This window comes from Chroicocephalus ridibundus, chromosome 3 (genome assembly GCF_963924245.1).
Source record: "Chroicocephalus ridibundus chromosome 3, bChrRid1.1, whole genome shotgun sequence".
Lineage (NCBI taxonomy): Eukaryota > Metazoa > Chordata > Aves > Charadriiformes > Laridae > Chroicocephalus > Chroicocephalus ridibundus.
The window spans coordinates 115,404,031-115,419,213 of NC_086286.1; the positions used below are offsets into that span (position 1 = coordinate 115,404,031).

A 15,183-nucleotide genomic window follows, 5' to 3' on the forward strand; every position below is an offset into this window, starting at 1 on the left:
AATTATCCTTTATTCCCAGAGCCTGATAGTGGACAAGAGTCTCAACAGGAGATGGGGGGGATAAATTAGTAAATAAATACTAATTTTATGATAACATTAAAACAGTTTTTCATACTGATCATAGAATACTTTGGGTTGGAAGGGACCTTTAAAGGCCATCTAGTCCAACCCCCCCTGCAATGAACAGGGACATCTTCAACTAGAGCCCCATCCAACCTGACCTTCAATGTTTCCAGGAATGGGGCATCTGCCACCTCTCTGGGCAACCTGTCCCACTGTTTCACCACCCTCATCATAAAAAATGTCTTCCCTCTCTAGTTTAAATCTACCTTCTTTTAGTTTAAAACCATTACCCCTTGTCCTATCACAACAGGCCCTGCTAAAACGTTTGTCTGCATCTTTACTATAGGGCCCCTTTAAGTACTGGAAGGCTGCAATAAGGTCCAAAGCCTTCTCTTCTCCAGGCTGAAAACCCCAACTCTCTCAGCCTGTCCTTACATGAGAGGGGCTCCAGCCCTCTGATCATTTTTGTGGCCCTCCTCTGGACCCGATCCAACAGGTCCATGTCTTTCCTGTGCTGAGGGCCCCAGAGCTAGACGCAGGACTCCAGGTGGGCTCTCACCAGAGTGAAGTAGAGGGGCAGAATCACCTCCCTCAACCTGCTGACCATGCTTCTTTCGATGCGGCTCAGGATACAGTTGGCTTTCTGGGCTGGGAGCTCACATTGTCAGCACAGATTGTCAGCTCACGTCCAGCTTATTTTCCACTGGTACCCCCAAGTCCTTCTCAGCGGGGCTGCTCTCAATCCCTTCATCCACCAGCCTGTATTGATACCAAGGGTTGCCCTGACCCAGCTGCAGGGCTTTGCCTTTGGTCTTGTTGAACCTTACGAGGTTCACATGGGCCCATTTCTCAAGCCTATCCAGGTCCCTCTGGATGGCATCCCATCATCCTACAGGTGTGTCAACCACACCACTCATGTTGGTGTTGTCTGCAAATTTGGTGAGAGGGCACTCAATCCAACTGTCTACATCATTGATAAGGATATTAAGCGGTACTGGTCACGATATGGAGCCCTGAGAGACACCACATGTCACCGATCTCCACCTGGACATTGAGCTGTTGACCACTACCCTGTTGACCATCCAACCAATTCCTCATCCGCCAAACAGTCCACCCATCAAATCCTTATCTCTCCAATTTAGAGTGAGAATTAAGAATTAATTTGAAAAAGGATAATTAATTACAAATAGTTTGAAACTATTACTGTATTCAGTACTAAAAAAAAAAACTGGTAATGTATATTTATGTACCATTATGGGTCAAGAGGAAATTTTATGTTGAGAGGAAGAAAAATAATTTAATCTTTTTCTTATAATTAGAAGGTAAGTGTACTCATGGCTAAGTGAATGTAGTACTTTATAAAGACACGTCTTCCATTGTAATTGAGACATAAGTATTTTGTTTGGATATAGGATTTTGTTTTGGTTTTGTTATTTGGTTTGTTTGGTTGATTTTTAATAAGTGCCTGAAGGAAAAAGAAAAACTCATTTGGATTAAAACATAACACTACCAATGAAACAGCAAATTCTTAGAATAATAGGGAAAGGCTGGAAATATTAAGACATGTCTCTATTTTAAGTATTTACGGTAAGTCAAGGCATCAATCTTCTACATAAGTAATACCTGATTATTTTACCTATCTGCATCTAAACTGTAAAAGAAAATACTTCCATATCTACATCTATAGAAGTATGAATGCCCACACTGCAAGCCCCAAGGCTGCTCTATGCCTGATTCCTTTCTGAAGAATTATTTGACTTTTTTCTTAATGTAACAAACAGACAGATATCCTCAAATGAACTCTCATAATCAGGAAAGAGCAATGTAAGAAAAGAAATTACTGAATCAGGAAAATGCTCTTTTCTATTGTGATAGTAGCTGGGGCCCACAATTATGGTTCAATGCCATAATGTGGAAAAGGTTCAAATGACACACACAAAGTTTCTTATCCAGAGAGACTTGCACATTTCTTCTTCTCCAACCTGAATTCTATACGAGATCATTCCAGCAACCAAGGACAGCAACGGTATACACATACTTAAAGCAAGGGGTGTGGGGGAATATACAAAAACCAAAAAATCTTACAGATGCCAAAGATATCGTTTCTGTTTACCACGAAATTTTACATGAAGAGAAATAAACCCACGTAAGATTCACCTGCTCTTACAGGGGAAAACAAAATTCAAGTTTCAACTAAAAGAGCAACATGTATGTACATATATAATAATTGTAAATATACCTGGCCAAATCCATACAGCTATCAGTCAAACTCGTTGAAGAATTGAAATATTCTCTGCCAGCAGCCAAAACCAGTTCGATACTTTTTGCATAGCTGACTCGGTACTGTGGCTTCCCTTTTGATGAGCTTGGAAGATCCACTGACCAAATACTGCAGTGCATCATTTGCCCAGCCAAGTGGATATTGTCTATATTGCTTGAGCATAAAAGACTCTCTGTGAATATCTAAAACAAAAAACAATAATTCAATAATCTGCAGCAGCAGCTCCAAGGACGTTTATCTGCATTGTATGGAACCAGCCCCTTTGAACAAAAGGATCTTTGAAGTCAAAAGAATATATTCAGCCCAAGCAGAAAATGTAACTTCTACCAAGGAGAGAATTAGGACAATTTATTTAAGTAAAGCTAAAATTAACTACTAGCTAGTTATTTCTACTTCCTGCAGAAAAAAAAAAAAAGCTTATTAACTGCCTTTTTACAGTATGACTTAAAGATCAGAAATTATTTACACCTATATTCTGAATTGTTAATGGGATGTAAGAATCTGAAAATGCAGTTCAGTATTAAGAACTTAAAACCAAGAATGTATTAGAAGAAATTCTGGATTCCTGAAGAAACTGAAATTTTGTATTCCAGAAAAATATTTAGGACTGAGCATATAAGATTTTTTCTAAGTTTCAATCAAGATTATCTTCAAAGAATGCATACTAATATAATGCTGCATTTCCCACAAAACACAAATTATTTTCGGGTCAAAGTCTTGCCCGCTTTAAGACATTCAAAATAATTTAAATTCCATACAAAAATAATTATTTTTTTTTTAAACATGGTAGGTATTGTCCTAATGAAGAGCAACATATGCATTTAATAATTTCAGAAAACATCACAGCTGCAACAATACGTTACAGCCATTATCGAAAGTTTTAAGTTTCACAACAAATTAAATAGAATCAATGAATCATAGAACAGCCCAGGCTGGAATCTCACAAGATCATCTGCTATGACGTTTCATGGGGAAGGGGGCATAGATGAGATTATCTAGCACCCTATCCAATCACATCTTGAAATTGAAGTATTTTTTCCCTAGGAAGAACCTCTCTAAACCATCTCATGCTCTGGAAAGGAACACAGTTTAGTGTTTCTTAAAAAACATCATACAATTATATCCTCTTCCATTTCACAATATATTAATCCTCAAGGAACAGTTAAAGATGCAAAATATGATAGCAGACCCTTCTTTCTTAAAGATCACATACATACAATTTACCCCTCTCAAAATTTATGGGCATGAAGTCGTTCTTCAAGAGGACAGGATCCATTGTGCTTGCAAGAATAGAGTAAGCATCATGCTAAAAAAAAAAATCCCACTGCAAATCTCACATGTGATTGCAAATCCTTACTGCCTCATCAAGTTCTTAGTTTTGAAGTTACCAAAGTATAATTGCATACGATTGCACTAAATATCAAAGCATTTTCGTCATTCCTAGATCATTTTTCCAAAACCCTTTCCTTTGTTTTTTTTTTTTTTAATCATATGGTAGAGGTTAAAGAACAATTTAATATTAATAAAAAACTCATATTAAGATCAGAGAAAATCAAATGCTATTATTTTCAGAGTGCTCTAGTACTGTAATTTTTTTAAATGCACTTAAAAAAAATTCCAAGTACACTAAGCCTTAGCCTATCACAAAACCATGACCATTAAATACACTATTGTACAACTACAGAGAATGAGTGAGGGTTTTTTAGGTATAGGTCAAATAGCATTGCTTTTTGCCCTTCAATTATTTTTTTTTCCTAATTTGCTTTCAAAACTTCTCACAAGAGCTAATCAGATTGGTAGCCACAAGCAAGTAAATTTGCAAACTGTAATATTACAAACAAACTTTGAAAAGATTTGACTATTTAAACACCGTTTATAGTGGACACAGCACTGTCTTGGTAATAAACTGCAGTATATTGAAGTGAAAACTTAGATAAACAATAAAGGTCACAGAAAATTCCACATCAGTTTAATAGCTGTCCTTTGCAAATATTAATGACATTGGTTTGAGTTTTATGCACATGCAGGCATTTTTTTCCTTCAATTCGATACCTCATCTCACATTATTTTACTTCAACTGCAAGCAGCAGAGAGGCTATAATCTTATAATCTTGTATAATATTATCAAACCAGAACTTCATGTTTAAGAAATGCTTGGTTGAAGATAACATCTGTTTATTGTCATTAGTTTTAAGTGTTTATTATTAAACACATTTGTATATAGAACCATGAAGTCTAGTAAAAGATATATAAGGATATTTCTTAGAGGGGCTTTCAATGAAATTAATTAACACAGGAAGCTTCCAGTTTGAATGAAAATACCATAAAAGAGCCAGTAGACAACCAAGCAACATGACACATGAAAATGTATTTACATTTGTGAGCAACAATACAAAATAAGAATTTGTACCTTACTTAGGACATAAATCAGTAAGAAACCATAAAACTCACCTCATAACAAGTATCTGAGTGTAAGCATGTATATACTTTCTGCTGCATGTCTAACATATCCTGGAGCAATTCCTTCCAGTGCGTCTCACTGACTGATGGTTGCCTACAAACATTTTTAACATTAAGTATTCTCTTCCTCAACAAATTTAAAGAAAAGCTGTAGATAACACTATCACCAAAAATATGAGTTTTCAAATGCTATTTCAATCTGTAACTGGACTTTTAACCAAAAGTGATTTAAAGACAGAATGTTTTTAATATTAAATAACATTAAAACAGTGTCTGTGGGATAAAATAGTCTGATGACAACAATGCAGTACCCAAAGTGTTTTTTCTCCTTGTGGGATAAGACAGGCATTTAAGCAATCTTTATCAAGATCCCCCAAGTAGGTTTTGATAACTTCCAATAGTACATCAGAAAGTTGGAAATGCTATCTTCCTGCTGATCCAAGACCAGCTAAGTAAAAAACAAGTTTGTAACAGCAACTGAGAATCATTAAAATGCTGTTCGTTGTAGGCAATCTCAAAGGACTAATCAATTGCATGCAATCACAGGCAAATAGAGTTGCAAGTTTATTTTGTTTCTTAAATTAGAATGGTATTCAGATTCTTGACCCTCTGGATCCATGGATCTCTGTTTACCTGCAAAGCTTCCTATGCAACTTCATGAGCTCTGTTAAGACTTTTACTAGTAAAAACACTATGAAGGTTTTTTGACATTACCTTGAGCCTTTCAGATTAAAAAAAGACTTGAAGCTAAACAAGCTAGTCCAGCTAATAGTGATTTTCCTCATGTGGCATTAGCTTTCATTTTGGCAAAGTAAATGTCTCTACAGAAAGTGAAAAATCAACATTTTTCCTACAGAGGCATTGACTTGGTCTTCCTAAAGAAAGGTTTTTAGAAGACAAAAGGCTTTCACCATGTCCAAGCTACCCTACCATCACCAATAAACTGTTGTGCATGTTTACTTATTACTAATAAGAAAAAAAACAAACCAAAAAACAAAACCACACAACACAGCAAGGGCTGCTTTTCCCAGGGTTCAATCGTTTTATCTGCTTATGCCAAGAGCCATGTAATAATTCATCTACAGTCAGAAAACTAGTTAAATGAGGTAGTTCTTAAACTGAAAAATTATACTGGAAATATAAGAGGTAGAATCAATACGTAAAATCAATAGATTACCTTATTACAAGAGCTCCTAAGAAAACACGCCAAAAAACCAAGAAAGTGTTATTTCACAAATCCTACACTCTCAATAAAATTAAATAGGTCATAAAGGACCTCATTTACAATATATTAACTTATACTGTTCATCATCTTGCAGTATTTTACAGCCAGTACGCCTTTTAGGATTGTTTACTTGAACACAAACATATTGGAACAGGTTTGAAACAAGACAGTTTTTTTGAATGTGGAGAATGCAGACCAAACACTAATGTTAGTTATTGGTTTAACAAATGTGTTTTAAGTACACCATGTTCAGTTTGAACACTACGGTTCCCTACTGCAACAAAACAGGCAGGTACACTCTTACTGTCCTTTCCCTCTTATCTCCCATCCCCCTTTGAATACTAACTTGCGACCTGTGTGCCTGGTCAGCCTAATCATCAGCTTCCTTGCCTCCTCCGCATTGTCCTTTGTGTCTTTCACAAAGGAAACAGGTTTCTGAAGTCCATGTTTCTCCAACAGCTCTGCCACACTGTAAGTGAACAGTCAACACTTTAATTCTGCACAGTTGTACAACCACCTCTGCTGCAGCAGTCTTAAAGCCATCTCAGACAATGTACTACAAATGTAAACAGTCTCCATAAAGTCTGTAACAGTATAGATTAGTCAGAGTAACATTATTTACTCAAAACAAATTAATACTGTGGGTAAATGTGTATCACCAATAACCTGATGACATATCTTCACAGCTTTAGTTTTTGAACACTCAAAGCATTAGATTATCAAGGTCAAAACAAATTCCTCAGACATTTCAGAATCAAGCTTCCTCCCCTTCAAAAAAGTGTCTTATAACATTTAAATGGTTAAAACCATTCAAAATTTTTAAGTTCTGAATATAAATTCATACATATTATCTTGTTGACAGCACTAAAAACAAGATAAATATTCTTGCTGCTTTCTTGTCATAACAAAGTTCTTGGCTATGCTTAGTGAATTCTGTAAGAATACATCATTTATTTAATTTTAGCAAAATTAAATACCTAAGAATATGTTCCAGTTCGTCTACTTCATCATGAAGAGTGTTAGTTTTATCTGTTTCAGGCCTGCAAAGATATTATACAATTAGTATTAAATATATATATACATATATATACTTCTTGTAATTTCTTCATATAATTCATATTACATATGAAGATAAGCAGTTCGAAACATTACTTGATGAAAATCAAATAAATGTTAGCTTGAAAAGATTAAAACCTTCCAGCTTCTGGCTGGAAGGACAGAAAAAATTGAGAGGGTCCCTCAGTCTTCCAAGAACAGAGCTTTTCCTTCTTCCTCATGCTTTCCTCAGGCGCTCTCCTTCCTTTATGTAAAAGGTATTGGGAGAATAGTCCACATCTCATACTTTCACTTTTTCGACAATGACTTCCTTCATGGAGATTTTCCATATAGAGACCGCTCTCAGAGGGCCGTACTGCTGTTTATAAACTAAGTGCAAGATGCCACTAACTGTAACAAGACCAGTAAGGTAGCATTAACACTTGGTTTCGATTCAGCAGGACATAAAATTCTAAAGAACTAACATAGCAGCCTAGACCAAGACTTCTGCTTTAAATCATGTTTCGTTGAATTATTTGGTAGAGTACATGTATAGCACAAGCATACGTATACAGCACAAGCATATCTATGAGCACAGCAACTCAGACAGGAATAAAATATTCCAGTAACATTACCTACCCCTTAATGACTTAACAACTATTTTTAAAGCATTAATTCACAACTATATTGAACATGTCTAAAATATTTACAAATAACTAGCTGAAAATGCTTACCCATATCCTCTTTGCGGAAGGCATTCCAAAATATCGTAGCAGAGAGCAAGCTGGTTATCCCGTTCACAACTATAAATACATTCCAATGCCATAATCATAAGCTGGTCTTGATCAGGAATAATTTTTTGCTGACACTAACAAGAAGAGAAAGCACATTATCTTTAGTTTTCTGTTTTTAATTCAACAGTTCAGTTTCTTCTGAATATAAAAAAAGATGTGTACTCCAAGTAATGAAGTTGCCTTTAGTTGTAGTAAGAAGGTCTCTTGCTGACAACTTAGTGAAGTACCTGTTCAAGTTACAACCTGAAACATAACTCAGGTTAGTTTCCTACACTGCAGACACTGGAAAGAACAGTGGCATGCTTTATATCCTTTTTGAATTTGAGAGGTGGAGAGGGTGCAGGGCAGAGGAAGGCAACTGCTGCAAACACTTGTCAGATTTATTTAATATGCACAACAGTATTAATATAGAGAAAATAGCTGTGTTTTTCCTTCACTGGTTGATTTCTCCCCAGACACTTAGAACATTCGGTAGTATGCAAAAACATGCCTATGTGCCCTGGAATAATTATTTAAACTGTAGAAGCAGCATGAAATACATGGACCATAACTTCCACCCTTACTCATTGAACTCTTGGCTTGGGGCGAGGGGAATGAAGGGTGAGGCAGGGAGAAATAACTTGAACTCCACTGCTAGTAAATTCCTCAGGAAAAAATTATAGTGAGATCAAACTCTCTCATATCTCTTTTTTAAAAAGCAAATATACCAGGAATTTACTTTAAACATGTCACCATAAAATCACTTCAAAGAAGAACCTTCACAATGATTTTTGTTCTCGTAGGTCAAGATCATAATTACATTAGTTTAACAGTCTCACCAAGGACAGTTTAATTGCATCATAACTTATGCTAGCATACTTTTTAATTAATGTTTTCTAAAACATAACAAATCCTGGGTCCAAGAAGAATGGAAAGATCAGAGAGATGATCTGATTTAGAAGATGAACTAACCCTATTTATGAATGCACCTTTTCAGGATAAGAATTTCAAAAAAAAAAAAACCCACACAACACCAAAGAAGAATCATCAGGGTTATATACTTACAGCAGGTTTTGAATTCTGAAATATCTTCAGAGGTAGAGTCAGGTCCTCCTTTGCTAATGTTACTAAATATTCTTTAAAAAGTGAATTTGCTAGACCAGGGGACTGATTTTCACAGCGGTGGAGAAAAGGTATCATCCACTGATACACATTCTTCACATATTTTTCATCAGAGGACTGGAAAGCGCAATGCGTTACAGAAAGGAAAAAAGAACAAGTTCAGCTTCATTGTCCAAAACAAAGAGAACAAATTTTGATCAATATAACTGAAACAGTATCTTCATCTATCATAAACAACAGCTGAAGCCTGACATTCGCCCGTGCTGCACAGATCCCTACATCATGAAGCACTGAAACAATCCATCATCTTTCTGTTACCCGATGGCTTGGGGAAACCAAGCAGTACAGGAGGAAAGCCCACTACATGAGGAAAGCCCAGCTGTCTTCCTCCTGCAATTTCAGAATTAGCAAGATCGGCTTGCATTCACGTCAGAGTAGTATTACTTTCAGTATGCAAGGATGCAAGACAGAAAGACAAATGACGAGTGGTTACATAAACCCTAGCAAAATTTTGAAAATTCTGATGCGCTTCAAGTGTGTGAGTATTCTCCTCTGGTTCTTCTGTATTCTTCGCCTGAATTTCAGAGCCCTGTTCAATCTCTAGGTATTTTTCAACCTTTCTAAAAGGTCTTTTTCTATTCTGAAATGCCATGCACAGGCTGAACGCAGAGAAGATGAAAAACACACATATGGTGCAGAGACAAATATTAAGATTAGTTGGCAATATCCAATGACACCGAAAAGCGCCCAAGGAAAACATTCAATGTTGTTATATCTGCAGCATCATCGACAGCTACACTGAAGATCCTTTAGGAAGGGCCAATGAAAAAGCAATTCACAGCTTTTAAAAGACTGAATTTATTCATGTTTAGTCCAGTGCTTAGGACAAAAAAAAAAAAAACAAAAAAAAAAAAAAAAACAGGTCTTTGAGAAAACTGAGCCATTTTAGCTTTTGTTAAAAACAAGTAAATAAAGAAAACAAAAAACCTACCACAACAAAAAAGGAACAGTGAAAGTGCTGAATTCCCATTGAATTAAAGTCGGAGGTTCATTCAGAAAAATGTCAGCCACTAACAGTATCTTTATATACATAGGATCTAGGGTAACCTGAATTACTGGAAATGAAGGTATACTTACTTGATTAATTCGAAATACTTACATTCTTCATCAACAGTCTCAGCTTTTCAATGTCTTTCATGTCTACAAGTTCCTTCAAAGTTAAGGTTCGATCACCATCAGTCTCATAAACTACTGTCTCAAGAGTGATCAGATTGTCACAAAGCACCTGCAGACCAGGAATACTCCTCTCCATGCCAAGACGGACAAGGGACAGAGCACAGTCCACCTGAATAATAATAATAATAATAATAATAATAATAATAATAATAATAATAAAACCCTGTTTGCCAAAAAACAACTTCAAGTCCAATCTATGTCCTATTTATGTGTTTATTTTCTTTCCCTGTTCCTTTTGCTTAATAGACAGTTCTAAATTCCTGGAAGTTTCTGCGGCCTGTATATTCCTAAATGGATTGCTCTTCTCAGCTTCATAAAGACCAAATAAAATGTTTATTCTTAGTCATTAGGAGAATACTATTTTTTATTCCTTCTGGAGATCACACACCTCACCTCACTGCATGGAATATAAAGGATCGCTTTAAACTAAGATAATCGTTTAACTGATTAAAGTTATGCATACCTCTGCATGTAACATGACTTTCCTAGCTGACCATGAATTAATTATTTTAATTGTTGCAGTTTATTTCACAGAAGATAATGACAGTCTTTTTCCCTGGTGACTGAAAATACTTTTACATGAAAGATACTGTTTCAATTTCAAAGAATGCAATATCACCAGTGCACATTCAGTGAAGCAGATATAAGTCTGGAAGAGTAGAACGCAATTTCTATTAGATGTTAGTAATTTAATTGATCTTTGAAAGTTTCTTTTACTTCCATACCTACTGTTAGGCTGTTAAGAATCATAGGAAACTATGATTAAAAAGCCTTGGAGGACTGCAAACTTAGGCATAAAAAAGCTCGCCCATCAGAACTAACTCACAGTGATACTTCCAGTCAACTCCCTTTTCATGCAGCTAAATTGGCTTGAGAAGCAGTAAAATTCCGGAGCACGTCAGTGATAAGTTCTTTTCTTACTTGCAATGCTTATCTCTACCACACAGAGCTTCAAACATTTTTAACATATGGAGTAAATAAAGCAAAAATAAGCTGTATGGTAGTCCCACAGACACACAGTAAACCTGCCAGGAAGAAGTCACAACAGTATTACATACTGACATACGAGTGACACGTGTGACTGCCATATATCAATATATATGGCACACTATCATGTGACAGGTAATAAAACACATTTCCTGATACCCTGTGCACATTTCCTCCCTTAGTTACAAGCATAAAATGTAATGGTAAACATTTTCCACAAACTATGAAAGTGTTACTGTCTGCTATGGAAGTCAAGCAAAAGGGAATCTAGTGGCTTCCTGTTCATTCCTATGGATCAGTTATTTGGCTGAGTAAACTTTAAAGCAAGCATAAGTACACTGCAAAAGAAAAAAAAAATACTTCAAAAGCCATAATGACGATTGAGACACGGTGTATATTACTGAGGGAAAAGCATCCCATCAATACGCATTAAGACAGGATTCTGTTGAAGAAAGCTGGTCAGCCCCCATCATTTCCCATTTCCTCACCACTATTCTCACCTGCATTGCATATTTTTCAATTTCCTGTGCTCTGCTCAAATACCAATCTGTAACGAGATCTACTGAAAGGTCAGTAGTCCTGTACTTCAGTAACTCAGGTTGCATTTCATAAAGAAATTCGCCTTCATCTTGTAAAGTTGGTTCAACAATCATCCTTTAAAAAAAAAAAAAGTATATGTTTAAGTATACATTTGCTTGCATTTTTTTTTTCACATCAGTCTTGTTCCTAAAACTTCTCGTCGTTCTGAAAGAAAATGACACAATCAGCCTACCATTCCACCAATAATATGAGACTCAAATGCCAATCACAGTAAGTGTTAAAGTTTTGTCAGCAAAGTAACTACTACGAGATTCCAAACACGAGACAGATCATGGAAGAAAGAATCCTCTCTGCTAGAGACACAGGTATGCCCAGCCTCTGCTTTCCATCTGTTCCTCACACAGTGAAAGGCATTTTGTGACCCAGTTCTGCTGCTGGGATGTTACGGCTGACAGGTAACAGGGCAGAAGGAATAAATAAATAAATAAATCAGGATTTCCAACAGTAACTTCCCTCGCATACATTTGCAAAAGTTACTCATCCCATAATCACACTGAACGTAGTGCTATAACGTTATGTTATGAGTGTTTGCTCAGCCAGCCTCACTAAGAAAGCTGAAAACACAAGTTAACGTGTACAAAAATAAGTAGTGAGTCTTACTGGGTATTTCCCACATTTTAAGAATTAGTAAGTAAATTCTTTATCTGAAATGTACATAAATATAGAAAAAACTTTTTGCTTTTTCTACATACTTACCTGCATTCTGCTTTTTCACACCAGTCTTCTTCACGATGTTTCTGCTCATTCCAGGGAAGAATTTTCAATGTCCCCTGCTTGTAACTAGTAGAACAGAAAACGGAAGCTTTACACAATTTTATCGTTTCTTTTTAAATTGTGATGGCATTCAGTTAATGGAATACAGAGCATATACAAGTATTTCAGTGAATTCATAATGAGTATGTCATTCAATTACAGTATCAATTCTTTACAATTTACCACTTCTTAATGCAGCTTTACAATTGTGATTTTGCCTCTGTAACATTATCTGTACAAACACATATTCTACTTATGCCATTAAAGATCCGCTAAAAAAATAATTACTAAATTGATCTTCTTACTGACTCTACCTTAAAAAGGAAAAAACCCATTACATGCTTTTAGAACTTTTACTGCCTCAAACTGTGTATTCTGACTTCATATGCTGTCACAGAAGACTGAAATGAGTAAAAGCAATGTTCTTCACAGCTTACAAGAAAAAATAATAATTCTTCAAATTTTAGCACAAATCCTTGTGCTGAAACGAAACAAGATATGCCCTACTGTATTGATCTTCTCCATTAAGTTTAATGTGGTTTTCTAACTATAAACTTCCACAGTGAAACATTCTCTAAATATTGAGGTAGAACGGAAAAAAAAAAAAAACCACACAAAAACCAAATCTGTTTAAGATGCAGGTTAAGACGACCATGGGCTATTACTAGAATGATTAGTTATGGTCTGCTGTTGTAGGCTAGTTGTTTTAAGCAGCACAAAACCCAAGAAAACCATGTCGAGCTATGCTGAACATAAACTAAGGGAGAAGAAAAGCAACGTATAGGTTCTGGCATTTGTAGAAATAAGAAACAAACCATGTACAAAGTAAAGATGTTAAAATTTCAGCATCCTGGAGCAATAAGCTTTTTAAGTCTCATTCATTTTCTCCTGACCCCAATAATGAACAGCAATAGCAATACTACACGGGCAATCCCTATTTATAAGTTATCAACTGACACGGTCTCCTCATCCCTTGAAGAGCAGCCCTGTAACTTGGCAGCTTAAAAAGAAACACAATTCCAACAATGAAATCAATTTCACGAGATAGTAAGAGTTAAAAAAACAAACAAAAAACACCAGCAACTTCATCCCATTTACTGCCATTAAACACATTGTTAACAAAGTGAGGCACATCCACACTGACTGCCCTGTACACACATGCATCTCCCAGAAGGTCAGACACCCTTTCTTTCCCTCCTCTGTGCACTAACAAATAATACCACGTTTTATCACAGTAATTCCAACCCTCCAAATGAAACATACAGTAGAAATCCAGCAATAAATTGGCAGAGACAGATTTGCAGGCTCTGAGAGTCAAACAAAACGAGGGGAGAAGACTGGAAATTGCTAATTCCGATGGCTCAGTTATAGTAACATCTGCGTTCAATTCCAGTTCAGTTGGACAAAACACTCCACAATTATCTTTATAATTAGACACCATGTAGAAAAATGATATAATATAATTAGACACCATGACTGAAAAATAATTAATAAAGAGAATTCCAAAATAGCATTTATGGTATAAGCACCAGGAACAAAGACATTTTCTGATTTTTGCAAAGATTCATCATCAGCCCACTAAGGTGGAGGGCTGTTGTTTGTTTGATTAAGTCTTAGATAACACAATTTATCAATTAATTTTAAATATTAATGTTTAAAACTGTGTGCATAAACTAAATTAATACGGTCCTATTTCAGATGTCATACATGAAAATGTTATTATGGAAGGCCCAGTTTGTAGTGAAAAAGCTCTCATTATCAGTTGAAATGTCAAGTAACAGAAAAGCCAAAGTGCGATTAACACTCCCTTCCAAAATATAAAATCAAGACAATATGAGCAAGTTTTTGATGTTACAATCAATAATGATCTATTTTTCCATGTTCTATTAAACATAAAAGAAAACTGGACAAAATTTTATTGCCTAATTTCTTTTCATGGCAAAATTTTTCCATTTCCTTCCCAAGTAGGCTTAAGAAGACATTTCAGGAAGGACTGGTTAGTTGGTTTGTTTGGGGTTTTGTTTCGGGAGGGTCTTTTCTTGTGTTTTTCTCTGGGTTGTGTTTTGGTTTTGTCTTGGGCTTTTTTTTTGTTTGGTGTTTTTGGTTTTTTTAGTTTTGGGTTTTTTTTTTTTTGTTTGGTTGGGTTTTTTTTAGGTTATTAACAAAATCTACTGATCCAAGCCTGTACTGCCAAATACTACATTGAACAGGTTCTTCTTCATTAAGCCGCCACATCCTGCCATGTCCATGACAAGTATGCAAAGTTGCATTCTGGAATTACAGCTCCAGTAGCACAAAAGGTTTATAATTAAAGTTGGCAAAACTTGCAAGTTTTCTTAACTAACCTGAATATCAGGATGAATTATATGTTTCTTCCCTCCAACTATTCTTAACATAGTCGAATCACTTCCCTGACCCTGATAAACAATTATGAGACTAAACAGTTTCATTTTTATGCAAGCAAAGAGTTATCAACCCAGCCTAAATTCAAAAGTTACTAGAAAATACTTCTTTTTGCAGACTGTCTGGCTCCTTCTCGGCAACTCATTTCAGAAAATAATCTGTATTTCCTTCTACCTATCTAAAAATAGGTATTTTCTTCCCTATTCTTGTAACTCAAAACATACCTGGGTTTGCCTTTAAATTGC

The 15,183-nt window shown here is 35.7% G+C and overlaps 1 protein-coding gene across 1 annotated transcript in view; it reads right to left on the reverse strand.

Moving 5' to 3' along the window:
* NBAS (NBAS subunit of NRZ tethering complex) overlaps positions 1-15,183 on the reverse strand; it is a 194,984-nt gene that overhangs the window by 134,258 nt on the left and 45,543 nt on the right. Inside the window, 9 exon segments of the mRNA XM_063330494.1 lie at positions 2,303-2,526; positions 4,796-4,898; positions 6,376-6,498; positions 7,007-7,069; positions 7,799-7,932; positions 8,903-9,076; positions 10,119-10,304; positions 11,683-11,836; positions 12,479-12,562. Coding sequence (XP_063186564.1) covers positions 2,303-2,526; positions 4,796-4,898; positions 6,376-6,498; positions 7,007-7,069; positions 7,799-7,932; positions 8,903-9,076; positions 10,119-10,304; positions 11,683-11,836; positions 12,479-12,562 — 1,245 coding nt within the window.